The 23,077-nt window shown below is 38.0% G+C and overlaps 1 protein-coding gene across 1 annotated transcript; it reads right to left on the bottom strand.

Moving 5' to 3' along the window:
- Window positions 1–60: 60 nt before the first annotated feature.
- On the bottom strand, window positions 61–22,602 carry RAB38 (RAB38, member RAS oncogene family). Its single transcript, XM_064409586.1, has 3 exons — window positions 22,171–22,602; window positions 14,280–14,560; window positions 61–4,403 (listed from the first exon to the last, which is right to left on the bottom strand). Exons 1-3 carry the CDS (start codon window positions 22,373–22,375, stop codon window positions 4,251–4,253), a joined length of 639 nt encoding a protein of 212 aa, XP_064265656.1. The 5' UTR covers window positions 22,376–22,602; the 3' UTR covers window positions 61–4,250.
- Between the last annotated feature and the right edge of the window lie 475 nt (window positions 22,603–23,077).

The following is a 23,077-nucleotide window of genomic DNA, read 5'->3' as shown; positions in this document are numbered from 1 at the left end:
GTCAGAAATACCATCTTTTATTACAATAGAACCTGCAGTCACATGCATAAATATTGGTGCAGTAAAAGATATTTTGATTGACTGTTTCCTGACAATTGACACTAAATTAATTTCTCACATCTGTTTACCAGTTTCACTTTATCCAGCTACAAAAAGTGTTTCAAGAAATAAAACAACATTGCTGTTTAAAGGTGCACATTCTCCTTAGCTCTCTCCCTCCCCATTTTATAGAATCAGGTAGCTTAAAACAGAAAAAAAAATAAATCTGAAGAGTACAACAATTTAAGCTGAATGCATAAAGTACTGTTGGAACACTATTTCTGAATAGAAAAATTATTGAAAATATATTAACTAAAAAAAAGGTGTGTAAGAGTAACAAAGCCTGATTTTCAATTTCCAAATGTCTTTCTATTGAAAACTGAACCTGGTCAAATAAATTATGATCTTTCTGGAATAACTGAATAATTATCTTTCACTCCATCCATTTTCCTGTCAGCAATATGTCTATGCTGCCCAAAGTATTTAGGGTCATGAATTTTTCTTTTGTATGGAGCTTCAAGATGGAAAATGAAAGACATTCTGTCATTACTGGTGTTGCAAATGATGTCTGGGGGTGAAATTGTTCAACCACTCTTCTCTTTGAATGTTTTGGGGTGGTCTCTCATGTTCAGCAGCTCCCTTGCTCATCAACGTGTGGTTTGAGGTGCTGGGACATCCAGAAGGGCGTATTTGGAGAACTAGAATGAAAATTAATTTTAATTCCACTTTGCAGTACCTTTGTCCATTTGCAAGGCAATAGAGACTCATTGTTCATTAGTTATTGCAAACAGAAAGGGAAAATGTTTAATTTTGAAATGGATGTGTGCTTAAGATGCCTGGTCCCTGGTGACCAGCAAAGAGGACATAGCACAGAGTGCATCAAAAACCTAAGGAAATCCAAGCTGTTAGAGACTGACACAGTATAATTAAACTTTACATTTCCTGAAAGGGTATTGGCACAAACTGAACTCATTAATTCTAAATTAAAGCTTTTATTCTGGCCTGCCTACAACAACATCCTCCTCTAAAAAGGCTCTGTTTGCTAGATATTCAGGTTGCATTCACACATTTATTGTGTTATAGAAAAAGACTTGACAAATTTTTATCACTTTAGTACAAATAAAAATGAGCATATGTAATTATGTAACCTCCTAAGAAGGCCTGATTCTTTGTGATATTCTTCTAAGTCTCATGGTGTAAATATGTATGACTTTATAACTTATATTCTGTATAGTCCTTAGTCTAACAGTTGGCCACACTTTGTCCTCCATCTACCAGAAATGGAAAATCTGCCCAAGAGGTGACTGCAGTGGAACCTGACATGACAGAAACATTATGGAACAGATAATGACCCCATACTTTAAAGCTGGTTTATACAATATAGTGCGGAACAAAAATATCTCTATATGTCATTTAAGTGTTTTATTTATGCAGGGTTGTTTTAACTACTGTTATACCAGATCTTTAGCCATAGTTCTCAAAGTCTTGTGGAATTTCCCATTATGCTTAGTGAGTATTGCTAGAAGCCACCAAATAAAGGTGATATGAAGATAAGCAAAACACATTAGGAACTCCTGGGTTTGTTGCGAGTTGGGCATAAAAGCATTTTTGGATGACATTTCCTCTGTTTCACCTGACACCCACAGATTCATAAGTGAAGTATGGTGCTCAACTCATGAAAAATTAGTCCTTTAGAAGCTATCTGAAATATCTAGTTCCTTGTATTCTCCACAGTGTTTGCTCAGGATATGAATTGTTATCCTTAATAAGGCGCCCATATGACTTGATTTAAATGATGCTTTAAATTTGAAATAACTGATGTGGTACTAGCTCTGAATTGCAGCTTTGTTGCTGAGATTATTAAACTAGTGCCATGACATCTGTGCAGCCACAGTTTCCGTTTGCAGACCATCTGCAGCCAGTCTGATCAGCCCATGCAGTCACACGTTGCTTTATAACCTTGACCAGCTTAACTGAGGTGGAATAATTAAAGCTAATTTTTGTAGCACAGGCAAGCCTTTGATAAATTTATAACACTAAGGCTTTACAGCACCATGTATTTATGCTAGGGGGCACTCTTATTTCATTCTGAGCAGTATCAGAGCTTGGCATTTGTAGAACATGTATCCCCAAAGCAAGGTGCCAGCAGTAACTTTCAGGGAGTGCTGTGAGGTAGGTGTGTACATAGGTCCCTGTTTTACAGATGAGGAAACCGAGGCAGGATGCTTAAGGTATTTGATACAGATCACAGCAGGAGTTAAAGAACGTTTAACACAGGTATTAAAGGATGACACAGCATCCAAGACAACTTGAAAAATACTCTCAAAAAAGTCAGCTCATTATATATAAGTATCCATACATCTATGTCTGTGCAGATTAATTCTGGATGTGAATTTTTATTTTTAAAACTAGAGACCTTACTTCTTATTTCAAAATTCTGTGAGAAGAATAAAAGGCTTTAGGAAGAGCACATAAAGAGCTATGTCTCTGTCCCTGGCTCTCCAGGGAGAGAAACATAGCACTTGTCTGCAGTGCCTATATAGTAACAGAGCATTTAGTGACAGAGGCACAAAGTCATAGAATCATTTAGATTGGAAAAGAACTTTGAATCCAAACATACACCATACATTGCCAATTTTACAGGCATATGAACTTCATAGGTCCCACAGTATAAAGTCAGCTTGAGGAATTTTTTTTCTTTTTTTTTTTTTTTTTTTAAATTTTTCCTATGCAGCAGGTATTCACTAGACTGAGAATTTCACTCCTTCATTTCCAGCTAAGTGTTCAGTGGAGTATTGCAATGACACCTGCAAACATAAAGCACCATGTGATTTTGTCTCCTCCCTTCCATGCTGTTACACCTCTCTAAGAAGAGGAACTCTTAGAGAAGAAGAGTGAGAGTTCTGTGAGAGTTCACAGCTTAGGAAGGAAAAATCTGAACAGAAAATTCAAGTGATTTGTTTATGGCAGGATAAAGGCAAAGTTTGTGTTGAAGGGGCTTACAGCCAGATGTCAAGACTTCTTGTCTAGACACACTTCTCTGAATGACCCCACCAACATGCATTTTTTGTGAGATGTTGAAAATCAGCAATTTAATTTCCACAGTACAGCTCAATAAATTCTTCACATCTTCCAGAAGTGTCTCATAAGACTGTTTCATTTTGCTTGCTTCCTGTGATGATTCATATACATTTTAGAAGAATGTTTTTAGAAAGCAAATACCCTTTTACTCAACACAGATGGATTCCTGAAAAGTTCTGCTGGTTTCTTAGAGTATGGATAGTGAATTTTCCCATGAGAATAAACACAATGAAGGGATGCATGTTAGGACTTATAGAATACACACAGTTTAAACACTCGGGGGTATCTGTGGCATGAGGGATGAAAGGCAGGGAAAAAATCAATATGGACTTTCCAGAGGAAATTCTGGCTTTATGGAATAGATAACCCTTTCAGAAAACCCTGATCTTCTTCACCAGGAGGCTGCACCCCTGATTGCCTCTTTTGTCACCCCTCACCCTTGATTTGTTCTATTTTGCTTCATCTAAGATAAGGCTATCACCTATGAGAAAGCAACTCCTCAGAAAGAGGGAGCCAATCCTTCATCAGTCTCAGAAGCTCAGATCTTCTGGAGAGCTAAATGACGTGAAATGTTCCTGTATGTTCAGTCCTGTCACTACATCCAGGAGACTGAACTTGCAAGGGGAATATTTAACTGTAAGCATTCTTGGTGTCTCTTTTTGAACAGCTCAATTTTCATCTTCATCATAATCTTCCTTATATGAAAAAAGATCATTCAAGTTTGAGGGGTGACAGAGCACAATGATGACCTTTGCCTGGTCAAGGTATTGCAAAAACATCCTGGAAATCAATGGACAAGTAGGGTGCTGCTGCAGTCCCATCACAAATACGAATTTTCAAAAACCACATGTCAAAGAAATAGGTTTTGATATCACTGGTGCTATCCAAATAGGAAAACACAGCCATCACCATGAGTCTTACTTGACCAATAGCCATAGAGAGTTTTGAATAGTTTCTATCAACGAATACCTCATAATAAATTTTAGCTGAAAAAAAAGAGAGAAAAATTTAAATATATTTTTGAGAAAATTACAATCTGCTTAGGGACAATGTGGGCAGGCTGGTTTCGTTGAATAAAGTATAAATTGTGAATCATAGTTGTTCAGCTCTTGTAATAGTCTGGAAGTCTCTTAGGATTTAAAGCAAGCTGAACAACTGACAATCTTGGAGGAATTCAAGTGTGGTTTTACAATATCTGGTTCAACCGACTGAACTGGATCACTCTCACTAGCAATTATGTGTTTCACCAAGCATCTGGAAGCTTCATTGATGTTTATATTTTCCTGCAAATGAAAGAGAAAGAGAGGTTGATTAGTAAATAATAATAAAAACATGCTGCATATTTCCTGTGCATAATTAAACTTTTCTCTCAGCAACATTAAAACTTTACTTACCATAATAAACAGTTTTCAAAGATTGACTGTGTTAAATAGTGTTTACTGGAGTTTTGAAGTTGGTTAAGTTTTGTATATATTATTATTCATATATCTTTTAAAATGTATGCAGAACTGATTTTAAATTACCTTAATCTTTTGGTGATTTGATTGCTTCAACAAACTAAAAAAACAAATGCCAGAGGGGTGTTGAAAATCACTGCCTGAAGTAAAGCTCCAAAGACCATATTTCACTGCTTGAATAATAGTTACTAATTTCCAAATAGTTAATTACCTACCAGTAATTACAGCCATGCATTGCACTTATTTTTTGAAGCTTTTCCCACAATTTCAAGAAGATTTCTGTATGCAGTGCTCACAATGAAACCTGTGATGGACCAGTATCATTGAATAAATGATACAATCTCAAATTACTCACAAAACAGTAAAACAGTTCTGTATGATTTGATGTCCTCCCTTATTTCTTGTTGAGGCTGATTGCAATGCCCTTCATCTTCAATGCACTGATTCAGAAGAAATATATCACCACTGGTTTCATTTGTAGGACAGAAATCCTCACTATAGGAGTTTAAAATGAAAGCTAAAGCACATATTTTCCTACATGTGCCGACATCAACTGCACATTTAACTTGCAGCAGTTCTTACCTTGTTTGTAGAATAAGTAAAGCTGAAACAGCTGTGTGAGACACAGCACAATACAGCACAGAAAATAAGCAGTAGTACTGAGTAAAGATTTTTTTTTCTTTTTTGTAAATAAGAGCCACCAATATGTTTGGAATGAAAATTCAGGCTTTCTGGCATAAAAGGCACTCTTCTAGTATAACTATTGGCATTGATTACTTATTTTACAAGGCAGGAGATAGAAACTTCACTGTAGCTTCAATCTTCTAGGAAATGGTATCACTCAGCCACATATATCCATATGGAAATGCATACCAGTATATAGGCATACATTTGTGTATGTGCACACACTACTCTTGGTCAGTAATGTTTTATTTGCAGCCTAAGATTACCCAGGTTTTCAAGTTGAATCTCTGAGTCATGGACTAGTTTTGATTGGAAGGGACATTTAAATGCCACCTAGTCCCAATTCTCGAGCATGTCCAGGTCCCTCTGGATGGCAATCTGGAGCCTGCTGTACTGAGGCCATAAACTAGCTATGAAAGAAAGAAATGTGTGTGTTTCAGTAGAGAAGACACATTTATAGGAAAATCAAAAGCTAAAGGAATAGATTCTTTGTCTTTTATGCTATCTCCCACTTTCCAACTAGCCACCATATGCTAGACCATGACTTTGTCCAATCCCCTTGAAAGCAATGTCAAAACTCCAAACAAATTCCATTGTCCATCCCTTTGCATCACAGTAAAGGACTGAAATCTGTGGATCTAACTGAAAATGTTAAATAGTGCAAGATTTCACAGGTTTCTTCAATGACAAACATGAACTTAAATATTTTGTCTATAAAGAATATCAGTAAGTTGTAAACCCCCAACACTTTAGAAAAGTACATATTAATGTACATAGTAACTGTTAGAAAGTAATATGGGGTTGGGAATCGCCTCTCTACTGAGATGGTAAAATTCTGTTGTATCACATGGCTCTCTCAGACCAGACTAGAAAATTCCTCAAGCATGCACTGAAAACCCTTTTCAGAGCACTGTGAAATTTTATTTAAAAAAAACCCTAGACAATGAAAATTAACTCTCAGCATTGCTTGGAAAACTGAAGCCAAAACAGGATTGTTAAATGCACAAAAACAGAAATGTAAAACTTTTTGTATTGTGTTTACTGATGGACTGGTGAGCATTTAATTTGCCCATGTGCTGCTTCTGTGTTGAAATGACAGCATGAGATTATTCAATAAGTTCTTAGGGACTATCTAAGATTCTGACCAAACTGATTAATGTTCAGATATATTAACAGAAGCCATCTTTGTCAGAGGCTACCATTTTACAGGCTACCATTGGGGAAGGGGGAAGGAACCGAGGCCACAATAACATAAAATGGGTATATGTGGACATCCCTCATCCCTGCTGGTGACAGATGAAAATCCATGTGGCAGACATGAGCCTAAAAATGCAGAAGAAAAAATATTCTCCAGCCACTACACAAACAAGAAAAAAAAAAAAAAAAAAAGAGGGAAGGAATAACAAGGTCTAGAGAGGCAGTTTCTCATTTTAAACATTTATATGAACTGTTTAAGCTGTGTGGATGACAATTTCAGTTGGGGTACAAGGGGAGGAAGAGGAAGGGTGACCCTGACAGACAGAACAGCCAGTTTTGAGTTTGTGTCTAGCTCCAGCCTGCTCCCATGGTTCAGATGACAACTGGCACACAGTATGGATGAGAAGTAATGTTAAGTCACCTGCTGCAAGGAGCCTGTGGTCATGCCAACAGAGCAACTCCTGCTGTCCCAGATCCCTGCCTTGACCACTTTCTTTCTGATTCCTTTCCTTTCTGATGCTACTGCTGCCTTTTGTTACAACTTCAATCCTGTGGCATCCTAGACCTGCAGATCAGACATTTCTGTATTCTGGTCTGACTAATGAAATATTGATTCCTCCACCTCTCCTCCTATAGTGTGTTTTGCAAAAGAAAAATCTATTCTGCTAGGCGGTGAAAAAGCTACAGACAGTAGAAGTGATCTGCTATCCAAACACAGACATCCAGAGGCCTGGTGATTTTAGGGCCCATGAAGAGACGCAATCAAGGGGAGGAAAGAGAAAACAGAGAAAGTGAAAATCCATTCAAACACAAAGAAACAAACAATTGGGGCATAAGATTGGACAGAGAGGAATAATCACAGACACCCTACTAATGGTATTGAGACATTGAAATTGCCTCAATTATACCTGAAAATAAAATTAATTATGTTTCAAAAAAGCAAGAAAATATAGGTGAGACAGTGGAGTGAAAAAATATCTTTCAGTGGGTCTCTATGTTGAAATGCCATAACTGTCACGTCCCATATGGCTTTGTCCTACAGAAGAACACCACAGAAATTGTGATGATTGCTGAAGTTCAGACTTCTCTTCTCTTCTCTTCTCTTCTCTTCTCTTCTCTTCTCTTCTCTTCTCTTCTCTTCTCTTCTCTTCTCTTCTCTTCTCTTCTCTTCTCTTCTCTTCTCTTCTCTTCTCTTCTCTTCTCTTCTCTTCTCTTCTCTTCTCTTCTCTTCTCTTCTCTTCTCTTCTCTTCTCTTCTCTTCTCTTCTCTTCCACCTGTAGTGCTTGCTATCCAGCCTCCTCTGAGGCAGTTTTACCTTCACATTCTCCAAACGCAGGAGACACTGTCTCCCTGTATTGCTTTTAATGTTGGTATTACTCAGCACTGCATCTGTGATGTGTTTATCTGGACAGCAGCTTTGTGTGATAGGGAACTGCTGCTAGGCACATATGTCAAGAGGAGAAAATGCAGAGCCACATGAATCCTAGAAAGTGGGAGTTAGCATAGGATGAAGTCTTCACATGATAACGTAAGAATGCAACACTTTCCTGTCTCAAGAAAAGCTCTTTCCCAAGAGAGTGCTTTTACTTCAAGGCCAAAAAGTGTCTTACCCACATTAGGGTGTTTTTATCAGCGTGTTCCTGATTCAGCATGCCAGCCCTTATAAAAGTCTTTCCTAAGCACCGTGCCTTGCCCTGTCCCCTGAGGTTCCTAGCTCATTTCTGTGTGGCTCAGTAAGCCCCAGCACTTGATTCACTATCCCAGTCAGTGCAAGAGCTGAGCTGTGAATCCATCCCTAAGTGATTTATCCTGCAACAACCTGCCAAAATCTGCCAGAGCAAGGACCTGAACCCTGCTTCTGTGACAATGCCTGCCTGACTACTTGTGCGAGTCTTTCTCCTGGCCTCATCAAGAAGGCATGGAAAGTGAAAATCAGAACACGCTACTCTTTATTCTATTACCAAACAAAACAAGGCAAAGAAAATAACTCTGACTGATCTCAGAAATCCAGAAAGGAACACTGGAGGACATAAACGAAATTAGCGTTTGCTTTGTAGATCAATCTTATTAAAACACATCCTGTCAAAGGGCACTTTTATGGAAGGGATAGCAACTGAGCACAGGGAAAGAGAGCTGCATTATTTAAAACACTTGAACTGATTGCTATTGGAAATAATGTCTTGTAAGCAACAATCAACTAAAGGGAAAATAAATGCATTATTGAATGTGACTCAAAGCAGTACACAAGCTCAGCAATCATTTATGCATTCTGCATTACCTTCCCCCTTATCTTCCATTTCTACTGCAGATGCAGAACATTAACATTTAGGGCATTCCTTTTTAATAAATGAAATAAGTTCCCACAGATTAGACTGGCTCTTAGCTCTTTGTAGAAGAATAAAGGCCCTGACAAGTTTTAAGGGCCTGCCTCACTTTCAGATGAAAGAACTTTTTGTTGCTTTACCATGCACATATCTTAGATTTGACTATCTGGTTGTTTTCTGATGGAAAGCTTTTCCCTTTTCATATGGACAGTTTTTTCCTCTTACTGATTTTGATGCTTCTGAGCCTTACCTTGAAACCCTGGGTGAAGAACAGTGTGTATGCAGGCACAGAGTGCTTGGGAGCTCTAAATCAGCGCTGCCTAGAGACATGACCTTAGACTACTACTGCAGTTGAAGGAAATTGACTTCCCATAAGCAAACATTTACAAATTGTGAAATATTCAGGTATTAGATGAGGGCCTAGTGAGAAGCTCATAGCTTCCACATTTCATTTCCACACTGCACTAAAATCCAGGAGCAAGGAAATTACTTGAAAGATGCTTTAACCTGCATTCCCCTGGAGCTAGCACTCTGAGGGAAGGGCTCCACATGCTCCCTTAGCAGAACTCACTGTAAACTGCTGGAAACAGAGCCTTATTAAGATGGTGTGCTGTACTCCTGCAGTGGTGTTTCTAAGAAAATCCAGCCAAACAAGTCAAAAGCCATCTGGATGTACGAACATGAAATTCATAGACATGAACTGCTGTGACTGCAATTCTGAGAACAAGATCATTTCTGTGCTTGAATTCTTACATCTGGTTGTATATCCTGCAACAAAATTATGTCACTTAATGACTTTCTGATTTCAACAATTTTGTGTTTCTCTAAATTTCAGATTTGGGACAGCACTAAATAATGCATTTCATAAAAGTGATCCAGAGAGCTACAAGACAGCTCTAATACCCATAGGATAATCCGAATCAACTTCTTTTAATTACAGGAAACAAACTCTGCAGAGGATTCTGTGCAGAGTGATTGTACATCTGAAATGAAATTTCCTGCCTTAAGTGTCAGCTTTATTTCTTGCTTTATGTCAGAATCTGAAATATTTTCTAAGACTGTACCATGAGATTGGTTAGACCTTTTTTGAGTGAATTAAAAAGACAATCTAGGGAGCCACACATCCCTAACTGGGTCTGGAAGTCTCAAATGGATTGCTTGGATTTAAGTTACCAGATCAGCAGCTTAGTTTAGAGTGCCAGCTTAATTCAAATACATGTCCATGTTTTTCTTTATGGAAATCAGAACTGCTGATCCAGTTCCTCTGCAAATCTACTGCATAGCTTGCTTTTTCCATCTTTCATAATAATTGTCCAGTCAAAAGAACTGAAGAATCTGTGATTTAAACAAGGGCTAGTAGAGCTTGGATTATTAAAAAAAATTGCTGGTAGGTTAGGAAGAATTAATGTCTTTGCTTTTTGAAAGAAAGACTGAAACAGAGGAGAGAATGACTTTCTGAAGGTAACACAGCAATGGCAAAGAGGACTTTTGATTGGTAGTCCAGCATTTGGACCCTGTAAGGGGGTTGGAACTAGATGATTTTTAAGGTCTCTTGCAACACAACTCATTCTGAATCTATGGTGACACACCATGGACTGCCTGTCAAAGAGCAGCTGAATAAAGGACATCTTATTTTCCACATTTCTTAGAGGCAGAACTATAACACTGTCCTGGTTGCAATAGGATGTATCCAAATAGCCCAGAGACTCCGACTGCTCTCCACCTCCAGAGCACGATGCTCAGGAGACAAGGAGCCATGTGCTTAACCTAGTTTTGTAAGGATCTGAAGAGCACAGCAACCAGCCTTTCTGGGCAATTTGGACGAAACACGAATGTCTTTTAATCTAGTTCTATATTGCTGACAGAAGAATTACAGCAGGGAAAAGAGGAACTCAGGCATAATAACAGCACAGCCATGGCCAGTTGTAAGGTATTTCAAGTTATTTCTGAATTAGGTACTTTCAAGCACATTTAGTTTTGCCTGACTTGTCTGTTTCGTTGCACAAGTTCAATTTTCATTATAAAGTGATAATAAGCTTAAAATTGCTCCTTTTCTAATCCAAGTCAAAAGCTCACTTCTTTGAACTAGTCATGGTGGTGAAAACAGTTTAAAAGCTTGGAAATGTGAGCGGACTCTCAGCTGCTCTGGCCACATGCTGGATAATTTAATGTGTGACAGGAAGAAGAAATTTCATTCCTTTAAAAGAATGATTCTTTCACAATAGTTGTGGTCATTAAATTTATTAAAGAATTTACTATTAACAGTTATTTGGTGACTATGTAGGGATGTGCCTCTTAGACTGCAATCAATATGGGTGAAGCAAATATACAGATATAAAAGACACCAGGCTCACCACCGGATATATGGCAACAGTGGAACTTGTGACTACACTGTGAGGTGGTGTTGCCCAATAAGGCCTTTCTCACATGGAAAACTATCCAAACAAAATATTCTGTCTTTGTAGGGAGAAGACTGAAAGAGGACTATTTCCTTCAGATTAATGTAAGAATCAAAAATAATATATAAGACTGCATTAGGTGGTTGAAATATTTTGTATTGGAGCTCTTAGCTTGCAAAAATAGCGCCAGGAAATAATACAGTGATTTTTTTTGGTGTAATCTTCCAGTGAACAGACAAAAGCTTAAAACCATTGACAGCTTGAAATATGTTAGGTACATATATAACATGCTACTTTCTGCAAGGCAACCAGAACAAAAATATATTCTTTTTACAAGTAATCACCTTTGTTTTCCCAAAATGTATAAATCATATTCAGTTTGCTCTCAAGGCTTTAACATTTCCAAGCACGTCTCCAGAAAACCTCTGGAGATCTAATTATTCCAGGGTACCACAAAAAGAGACTTATTACTTATTTGAACTGCTAAAACTGATAGCTGCAATATGATGACTCTGTCCATGCTATTCTGTTTCAAAATAGTTTCTGTTCTCTGTAGCAAACACAGTTAGTTGGTTTTTTTGTTGTTGTTGTTTGTTTTTTTTTTTCTCAGACCCAAGTTCAATTACTTATGATGCCCTGGGCTGAAAGAATACCAGGTATGTACAATATCCAGAATTCTAAAATACTAGTAATATTAACTTTTGTTTAGAAAGAAAGTGTAAAGTTTAGAACTTAGATCAAGAGGGGAAATTATTTTGATTAACTTAGTTTAAATGTTGTGATTCTACCACCTTTACTGGAATGACTTTCTGCATAATTTTAAAGTCAGAAGCCTCCAATTCTGGATGGGAATCAGGTGTGTGGATTGCAGAACAACAGGTCATATCCTCTGGTGTATAGCAGTAGAGAATATTCTAGTAACAGCTGTATGCCCTCAACTCTCATCATTCCCTTCAGAGTGGCTTTTGAAAGCAAGTCCTGTCATAGCTGGATTTTTTTTTCCTGTTCCTACATGATTGCATTGTTAATCTGGGGACTGTTTGGCTTTTGAAGTTAAATAGCATAAGAAGAATCTAGATATTTACCATGTATAAAATAAGAGAAATTCTTAATTCTATGCAGCTTGGAGAAACTTGGAAAAATTTCCTCTGTTATTACCTTAAAAAAAAATTATGGCCTCTATACATCTTTTATACTTCCATAGTTCTGCCCCAGACTGACTCCATCATCATCATAAAATCTCTCTGCTATCTTTGAAATAGTTTGCATATTCATTTTCTGTCATGATCTGCAATGGCCCTTGACACAATAAAGTGGCTGCCCTTTTTGAGTGGTGTACATGTGCTTGCTGGGGACTGATGTATGGAATTCATGGTACAGATTCCATTCTCATAGTAAAATGTAGTTTATCATAAAGTAGGACACTGGATTCTCTTGACCTCAATCATCACAAATCAGGAGATGAACCACAGACCTGAATACAAACCAGGTGCTGCACATGAAGGAATAGAAAATACTCTGTTGTGGAGCAAGATAGTTTACACACTTACCTAGACCAAAATTTCTCCCTATAAATGGCATCTTAAGAAACAGTGGCTGGATTAGAGACCCATTCAGTAGAGAAGCAAAGGCATTAATTACAAAGACACAGAATCATAGAATGGTTTGGGTTGGAATGGGCGTCTTCAAGTCTTCAAGTCATCTTGTCTAACCTGCCTGCCAAGGCTGGGACATCCTCAGCTAGATTGGGTTGCTCAGAGCCAAATCCAATATAGCCTTGAAAGTTTCCAGGGATGGAGCATCCACCATGTTTGGGCAACTTGTTCCAGTGTTTCACCATCCTTTGTCAGAAAAAAAGATTTCTTATCTCTAGTATAAGTCTACCTTCTTTTAGTTTAGAACCACTACCCCTTATCCTATGACAACAGGCTCTTATGACAGGTTTGTTCCCATCTTTGTTATAAGCCCCCTTAAGTACTGAAAAGCTACAATCTCAGCTCAGAGTACATGCAATGTTTGAGGCAGTCTGGGATATGCTGCTATTCCTCTGCTGTTACTTCTGCTGATTACTAGTGAAACATCTTTTAAATATTAATGCTTAAAGAAGGTGCCAAGACCAGAAAAGTAAAATACGAATATACACCCCAAAAGTTCTTAAGTACCTTACATAAAATGTTGAAAAGGAATTAAGCAACCAAATGCAGCATTTTGGCTTCCAGACTACTAGAAATGTAGGTTAAACCAGAACCAAACTGTTTACATTTCAAACATCCCGAAGTTCCCCAAGGCTGTCAATGATAACACCAGCTTTCATAATAGGAGGATACAATCAACACAATATCCACGGAATTGTTGTGTTCAAATCAATATTTCACATGCCAACTTCCAAATCCTGCATGAACTGAAATTATCTGAGACATCTCAAATTGATCTACAGTACCAATGTACTTTCAGCCTTTGTAATTTGAAAGCCTGAGTGCCCTTTCTGATTTTTATCTCAATATTCCAGACACTCAGGAAATCTGTACCAAGGCAAAGAATTGAACCTCAGAGCAGCTCATTCAGCACTTTGACCATTGATATTTCCTGCCTCCCCAAATATGTAATTTTTTGAAAAGGCTTTTGAGAATGAGAGCTTATAACATTGTACAAGCACTACAATAGACTGATTTTATTTGTGGACTTTAAGGCAATGCAGCTATTGTCTCAAATCAGCATTTCTCAGGCAAAGTGGTTATATAAATATTTAGAGATAACAGTCAATGTTAAGAATGATGAAAAACATCTTCATATTATTCACAAGAGAGAGCTTTTATGCCTTGCCTAAGATCATCCTCCTCCCCAGGCTATTGAGCAGTAACCTGTTGACTGGGTACATACTTTAGTGCTGGCCTATCATATCACAGCAGCTGCACTTCAGAATGTTGCAATAAAAGACCTAAAAGAAATAGAATTGCATACTATATATTTACAAATATATCTTTAATTAATACTACCCAGAGAGGAGCTTTTCAAGGTGTATGTTTAGACCAAATGAATTATTTTAGGAACTTATTTCTCTGTCCTTAGAAACTTTTGAAAATAAAGGGAAACATTACCTTGGCTGATGTTTCAAACCAGCCCACGAAACCATTCTCTTTGCAGAACTGATCCATCTTGATGCCGTTGTTCATAAGAACATCTATTCCCTGGTCACATTTATTTGCTAATAGGACTGCTGGCACAGGTTTGCCATTTGGAAGAACCAACTTAGAGTCCAAATCCTCTTTCCATTTTGTCACTGCTTCAAACGTCGCAGGTCTTGTAACATCAAAGACAATAAATGCCCCCATAGCCTCTCTGTAATACACCCTGGTCATGTTTCCAAATCTTTCCTGTCCTGTAATGAAGAAAGTAGGAAAGAAAAAAAAAAGTTAGCTTGTAAAAATCAGTGCTTCCAGTCTAGGTCAGTATTTCATAGCAGGTTTTCTAAGATAACATTACTGAAGGCAGGATTTAATTTTAAAAGTCCCTGGGAAACTACTCCTTGCCTAAATAATTATAAGTACCATGCTAGAATAATTTGTATGAAAATGCAGGACAGTGTTGCATGAAAAAGAAATTTTCAAGCCAACACGCAAGGAAATTCAATGAAGTTCATTATAAGTGAATAAGTGTGATAAGTGAATAATAAGTGTATGGTCTTATTAGGCTACCAGATTTCTCTGTCTGTGGACAGTGCCAAGAGTCTTTGGGTCCATCATAGGACTTTCAACAACAGTCACAAAAAAATACAGGTACCAGATTGGAAACTCCTCGGTACCATGGTGTTTTGTCTAAAACATCTAACACAACCGAATTGCTCAAGTATAAAGAGGATCCTGCATATTCTCATGCAAATGATAATAACCAGCAGTACCGTAATATAGCTCTAGAGCCATACCAGGCATCAGTGTAATTACAAGTTTACTTTTATTGGCAAACTGAAACGCAGAGGTGGGGAAGGTGAATTTAAAGTTTTACAAACATGGAAAGTGCTCTAAGAAATATCAGAGCAGTAGCAATATGAAGAGCTGCATTTCTCCACTGAAAAGATCTGCAAGGAGAGTTTCATACCAGTTCTGTTCAGAAGCTTCATGGTTTTATTTGCTGAATTAAAAGTGCTTTCTGGGAAAGGACAGAATTATTTGTGAGTTAACAGTACATTAGTATATTCAAACATGGACGTTTGTAAATATCTTTCATTTTATATGATTAAAAGTATGAACAAATTAACACATGACATCAGGATGTGGTATGTTGATCAGCTGTAGATTTGTTAATACATCTGCTGTTTTCATGGGAACTCTGGAAAAATACATAACACACAGCTTTTCTTAAAAACAGAAAATAGATTTTCTACTAATGTCTGCAGCAGAGCTGTGATCCAAACAAGAATTATAAGCTCCTGAAACATTTCACAACAATAGGAGTTGTTAAGCAAAGCAACTCCTGTACATGCTTCCATAGCTGGGAAAAAGTGCTATGGAAATAGAAGCATTGAATGTAGACCTGTTTCTAGCCTTATTTTCTCCACGTGAGCAATTTGGAGTAGGTTAGGAAGACAAGAAGATTGGCAGTCTGCCTCTGACCCCAGGAAGGTTATCTATGGAGAATTTGTCTGATGGAAATTTTGCTGTCAAATGTAAGGGAGGGCTGAGAAGGGAAAAGTACCAATTGTTTGGCTTCTAGACCATGCACTTGCATTTAATGGAAGTAGCACTGAACCCATTTAGGGGGTCAACACCATCAGTTTGTGACGTTTGTCTTTGGTTTTAAGCACTGTGGCAGCAAGGGCACAGTCATTCACATGGTAGAGAAACCAAAGAAGAAGCCTGTCTTCTCTAAATTCATGTCAATTTTTTTATGTTAAAGAAACACAGTGTCCTATTGATAAAGCAAGATAGGAGTAGGTTATTTCTGGGAAAGAAGAGGTCATATTCAAAATTTCTTTTGTCTATATTTTTATTCAAATGTCTTATGATTTCTATCAGTGGGCTAATCAGATGAATGGCTAAGTCATGTGCTATTCAATAATCTCCTTGTTGAGAAATTCTTTTTTCATCTGCAAGAAGGTGCCTTCCACCAAAAGCCAAGGTCTGATTAGAAACATAGCAGTGAGGTAAGCAGCAACATATACAAATAGTTTTTGATGGATATTGTATTTCACTGATACTTTATACTTCTCATACAAAGTTCTTGAGATGCTTACTCTATAGGTGATATGAAAGCAGCTCAACTCAGGCCTCACACATATTTATTAGGACACAGATCATTGAGATTGGTGGTCACAGAACATTAATTAAATTATTCATTTGCAGCATGAAATCATTCACCATGAAGGAAGTTACTAAAAGAATAAAAGGCTCCTAAGTGGTGATCTTCTGCTTAGTAGTGGCTCACAAATTTCTGGCAAATTATATGACACTGATTCTTCCTCTGGCTTCCAGCGGCTTTTTCAGATACACAGGATTTTCACTGCACAGAAAAGCCAGTGTATTTGTAAAAGTAACATTTTCCAGGAAGATGGGGCTAACCAATTTCCATCACCAACCACTTCAAAGAAAGACAAAGAATGGAGCTACATGGTTAACTGTCTAAACTGGTTTTGAAGTGGTCTTTTTCTCCATCAGTTATAATTAATGTATCAATATACTTGACAGAAAGGCATTAGGCTGGTTTGAATGGAAAAAGAGGTGTTTTATAAATTAAAGTTTTAGTTTTATGACCTTTGCATAATGAATTTATTTAATTTAAATTGTGGAAAAAGTGATCTCAAGTATTTGTATTGAGCTTGGAGAATGAAATAATATATCTAAGGATGCAGAAGTACACTTTTTTCCACAGATTCTTGCTTATGTGAACAAAATCCTATATTAATAGATGAGGTTCCTAAAACCTTTTATTTTAGCAGAATTGCTTGTAATAATAGGCACTGCTTGATGTATTAAAGATGTCAGAATCTGGCCTTAGGTTTTCAGCAACACAATGTCTTAGGCAGGAAATAGGCTAGAAAACAGATAAACAGATCAACCATTAGGTATTCAGTAGTATCTTGTAGGCAGCCTTGAACATTAGAATCTGCTTTACTGCAAAGTGACAGGGGAAGATTGGTTTTGTTTTCCACTGGAAGGGTCAGAAGCTTGGGAAATATTTGATCTGGCCCACAGTATTTTACTGCATCACTTACAAGACCACTGGCATTTGGCATCAAGCCCCACAATTCCAAGGGCCTTTGCCCACTGAGATGGTGCTTTATGTTTGGATTATTGGCCCTAAATTAGATTAAAAAATTAACTGGGAGTACTGAAGGTTAGGATCCCTTTGTAGTTGGAGACTGAGCAGAAATGTCTAATTGTTAATTCAGATGAATCCTACTCTACTTGGAAGCAAACCCAGTGAGACCAAGGTGGTAAAGCAGCAAGATTCCTACTAAAGGGAAGCACTCCCTGTCTGAAGGGCAGCTGCCTGCACATTTATTCTAATCTCAGTGGCATCTCTGCAGCAGGCAAATCTATCAGTTCATGGGTTTAAAGCAACCAACAGCTCAACTTTTATAGCTTATAAAAATTTGCGTCAAATAGATTTGTACAGTAATCTAAAATTTTCACTAACCACTATCATCTCTAAAAAAGGTATAAAAAGTAATGATAAAGGGATGAAACTCAGATAATGTCCACAATCTTGACTACAGCATCTGAAATGTGGCACAAAAGTTTAAATTAGAAATTGATTGCAACTGCCCGATGCCGAGTTTTATGATGCATTCTACTTCTTGCCACTGTCCTAAGAAACAATGCTTTTGGGAACCACCTTGCTTTACAGACTGCCTTTAGCCAACACTGAAAAGCTGGAAACTGTGGAGAAGATTTAAACATCTTTTACCTTTCACTTCAAAATATATTTCAGAATATTCACACTTGAATTCAAATAATTGCTTTTATGGACTGAAGCTTAAGCAGCCCTTGAGCTGATGTTCACCACCCCAGAATGAGGAAAAGCTGGCTGTCAGCAGGATCTGGCCCACAGATTCCAGCACCAATCTCTACTGAAATAAAACCCTCACAGCAAGAGACTTATTTATGTTTGCAGAACAGTAATTTCAAGGTAACTTAGCCTAGAAATCACCATGACTATCTTATTTATTCATATGTGCTGCAATGCTTAGCAGCTGCCGAAAGCCTCAACTGCTGAGGACGTGCTGTGCCTGGCATTAGTGAACAGGTTTGCACTTACTCCCTCTGCAGCATAACAATCCTAAAAACTTTACAACTGCAGAGATACTCGTCTATATCTGTGGGAAGATTGCTGCTTCTGAAGGTGAAAGTGACCGGGAAAGGAAATGGAACTGTTCTTTCCCCAAAGCATTGGTCCAACTGTTTATGAGAACCAGACTTTTAAACACAAAGCAATATCTTGTTGATAACAATGAATAACCCAGCCCACTCAAATGCAGGAGTGATAAAGAGGATGCTGAGATGGCTGTGGAAAAGGAGCAGGGAGCAGGCTCTGATGTGCTGCTCTCTGCTCTCTGATGTTCAAAGCTTCTCCCTGCAGTAAATCTATGGCTAAAGCTGGTCTTCAGAGAAATCTTTGAGCTGTTTGGTCACAAAACACAGACAGCAGCACAGAGAGCAGCCTTGCAGAGAAGGGAATAGCAAATACACCCAGATCTGCTGTCTGCAACAGCTGTTTTCTCCAGAAGCCATGTGCCAGCCTGCATCTGCAGGGCCAACCCTATCCACGGTAACCTTGTGCAAAATATGATTCAGAGTTTCTTTAAAGCTTTCCTTCCAAGAATTTGTTAATGAATTTAAAGGATATGCACACAAAGCAGAAAAGATAAAGAAATAATGACAGAAATTGACAGAGGAGCAAGATTTAATGTTGTATGACCCAGCAGTAGAGGTGATGGCAAACTTTTAATAAGAACACCAAAATGAATAATTTGTGAAACAAAATGGAATTATTGTGAAGAAATTAAAGAAAAGGAGAATTTTATCATGTATATCTCCTCCCACACTCAATACTGAACATTCAGTCACCTCAAACTTAGGCACTTCATTGAATCAGACATAAGTTCATAGATTTTAATGACAGCATGTTGTTAAAACCACCAGAACATCATATAGCATTAAGGTTAATCCTACTATTCCTGCGTAACACCCATAGTTTCATAGGAAAACAGTATGTGTTAAAACCACTGTCTTAACGTGTGATGCAGAGCCTACATTATCCCTGAATTAATTTTTGTAATACTTAGTTATCCTTGTTTTTTGGCATTTGTCTCTCATCTAAATAAATGCAGTTTCAGAATTTATCTGTTAGATCTTATTATAGCTTTGTTTACAAAATTAAAAAAAACCACAGAAAAATATCTTACACAAATATTAACTACATTTAAAAAGATGGCACCAGATGAAACAAATTTACTTTTTCTTCTTATGTATGTAGGGGTAAACCAGGCCAAGCTTGGTCCTTCCAGAGCTGGAATGTGTCACTCCTCAAATGAAGTCACCATGCACATAAACCTTACTAATAATGTAGATAAGCTTGACACTAGTTTTACTCACAATATTTTAAAGACAATTATTTCTACATTGTTAAACTATTTACTACCTAAGAAAAGCAAGGAGGAGTACACATATGCTTGGTACTGTGTTCACTGCCTGTATAATGGAAAGGGGAGAGGATATAAGATCTAAAATAATACCTGGTATGCATATACGCATACATATACAAATATGTATTCATATATTATTACTGATATGAAATATTACCAATGTATTTGCAGAATTTTCTTCAATTCAAGGTGTCCTGCATGCTAAGCAAACATCCTTCAGCTTGGTCAGGGACTGAAAGTTTATTTCCTTACCCCAAAAGATAAGCCTGACTTGATAACAGAGAGTTCATCAAAAGAGAAAGGATGGTCTTAGACCAGAGATTTTATTTTCCTCCCTCTTCTCATTGCCTGTTTGCATTTTGCAAATGATTTTACAGGACCAGCCACAGCCAGGAGAAACCAATTCCATTCTTTCCATATTTTCAATCAGTTTTTCTTCTCTTTCATTTTTGAACCTCTTTTTCTCTCACCAGCCAGATGCCTCATGTGTGATAACTTTTATGCCTGCACCATGACCATCTAAATTCAGCACGTTGGTTTCAGAACTTGCTCTGTATGTACAGCCAGCTAAAGCTCCTTAAACAGAAGTCATTAAAGCTAAGACAGCAACTCTTTTTATTACCAACTACTGTCTTGACCTTCACAATGATGCTTTGAATTGGGCAATTCATACGAAATTTAGTGCTGTGCTGTAATTCTCTCTGTCATGTGTGATAACTCAGAAAGCATGCTAGTCATTCAGTACTACAACTAGGTGTAATTGCTTTTGCAGCCTGACTGAAAGCTACATCATATGATCTGCCAGCACATGATTAGTAGTGTAATAAATCTCTGAAACAAGGCATGCAAAATACATTCTTTAAGTACCTGATACATTCAGAATTTACTATTAAATGCTTTTTTCTCATGCAGAAACATTTTTCTGACAGTGTAAATATTTGTTGTTACAATCAGCCACTGGTGAACAGTAAAATAAATATTTACCACATTACTCTATCTTTTAATAAAGAAAACTGAGCACATATTTATTTAAAACCATAAAACCACAGGACTCCATTAGTGTGTGAAAAAGAGGAGTTTATACGTTTTACATAAAGCAGTGTTGTTGCATAAGTTTTAGTACCTCAGTGCCAAATTCAGAGCTCAGACATGAGACAGCTCAGTGCAGCAGAAAAGCACTCCCTCCACCGATAAGAATGTCAAGAATTTTTTCATTTCACCAGTTTTACCCGCTGTTGCTCCAGACTAGATCAATGGGCCCGAGTGGGCTCACAACTCAGGTCACAGGCTGGTACAGTTGCCTAACACTTGATATGATATTCACCTTTATTCCCTATTTAATGAAAGTAACTTCTTAATTTAATTGAGTTTTTAAATGTCTTCCTTTATGCTATAATCTGTTGTTTCAGTTGTATTTGATTCCTGCATTCACGAAATAAAAAATGATTACTTACAGCATGGGATATATGCCACCAAGGTAAACTTATTTTGTTGACAGAAACAAAAATGATTGATTTTCAGAAAGGGGGGTGGCAAAAAAAGTTGCCTGTTGAATTTGAAGCCAAGACAAAAATGTCTGAAGCATTGACAGCAACAATGTAAAATTCTGTGTGTTCTAATGGTGTAACCATGTGGGGATATCTGGACTTCTTTATCTCCTTGCAGAGGGTAAATCGTCTTTTGTTTTGCTTGATGTTGGAATAAGGGTATTTAAATATGAGTAATTATATTTTTAACAACCAGAATGATTGCCAAATAGAAACATTTCTCTTTCCAAAACACGTAAGAAGTTGCTTTCATTGGACTGAAGGATGGCAGGTATGAGAGAGAGGAAGAAGGAAGGTATTTTGATAAACTAACTTACATATATATTCTTTATTTTTTTAACCATAAAAGTAATTTTAAACATCTTATTGAATGCCTCATTTATTCCACCAAATGAAAAAGATTTAACAGGACATTCTTGTTATTCTTCCTCCTGTCACAGAGATCTGTTAATTCGAGGAGGCAAAACTGAACATTATCAGCTGCAGGGAAAACAACTGGGGCATTTGGAGAGAGGTGTCTGAGTCCCTTAATATGTCCAAGGGCTTGGCAGAAAAATCAGCTAGCAAGCTAGCACAGGCTCCACTCTGATTCCCTAGCTTCCCTAGTTTGGGAGTCTGCAGGTTTTAGGGAATCTCCAAAATGTCAAGCTGCCCTTAAAGTTTTCTCTCCTCAATCTGCTCTCCCTCACTGCACAGGCAGTGGTGGTTCCCAGCTTTCAGATCAGTACAAATGAACCAGGGTCTGTATTTTGTATTGTTTTTCAATAGATTATGGGGCAAAGGGTTCTCCTCTGTACTCACCCGCAATATCCCAGAGCTGCAGCCGTACCACAGTCTCAGCATCCCAGTTCAGCACCTTCAAAGCAAAGTCCACGCCGATGGTGGCCCGGTAGTGGGGGGAGAAGTTCTGGTGGACATAACGCTTGATGATGCTGGTTTTGCCCACTCCCAGGTCCCCAATCACCAGCAGCTTGTAGAGGTGCTCCTTCTGGTTGTGCTTCTGCATCTTTCCTGTGGCTGCGGCTGCTCCCTGCAAACTGATTGCATGCTCTGCCCGAGGAATCCTGCCAGCCTGAGGGGAAGAGAGGGGGTGAGGGACTGGGGAGGGAAGGAAGGAGAGCAGGGTAGGTGGAGGCTCTCTCCCTTCCTACGGAAGCAGGATCACCAGGTCCAGCAGGCAGCCCTGCTGGGAGATGAAGTAAGGACGAACTGGGGGAAGGAAGTCTCCCAGAAAGTTTTGTGCGTATGTGTGTAAAGGTCAGCACGAGGTGTGTCTCGGATTAGTCTGGCTGCTAAAGGCTTTGCAGGAAAATTCATGCAACAGTCCTGTACTCTGTTTGGCTCCGTGCTGAAAGGACAGTGTTTCTGTTGTGCACTAGTTTTACGCACAGTAAATCTTGAATCCCTGCCTTGGTGATAATATATCACCCTATGCTTGTTTCCAGATGTCTTTAAGATGCCAGTCACTGTAAAAAGTCCCCTGAAAACTCCCTTCAGAGGTTTCTTCAGAAGTTTCATTTTTGCACTAAAGTGGAAAAACTAAACCAGTGTGACTTCAGCTTTAGATGACATTTGGTTTTAATCTGTGTAATTAGGGTATATGCAGTTACATCACTAGAAGTGGCAGTTATAGCAATATACAGCAGCTCTACTTGTGTCCATACTAGGAGGACTGTGCAAATTTAATTACAGCAGATACATATTTTTA

This window comes from Passer domesticus, chromosome 2 (assembly GCF_036417665.1).
Source record: "Passer domesticus isolate bPasDom1 chromosome 2, bPasDom1.hap1, whole genome shotgun sequence".
In the NCBI taxonomy this organism is placed as follows: domain Eukaryota; kingdom Metazoa; phylum Chordata; class Aves; order Passeriformes; family Passeridae; genus Passer; species Passer domesticus.
This window is presented reverse-complemented; position numbering and strand designations above follow the sequence as displayed.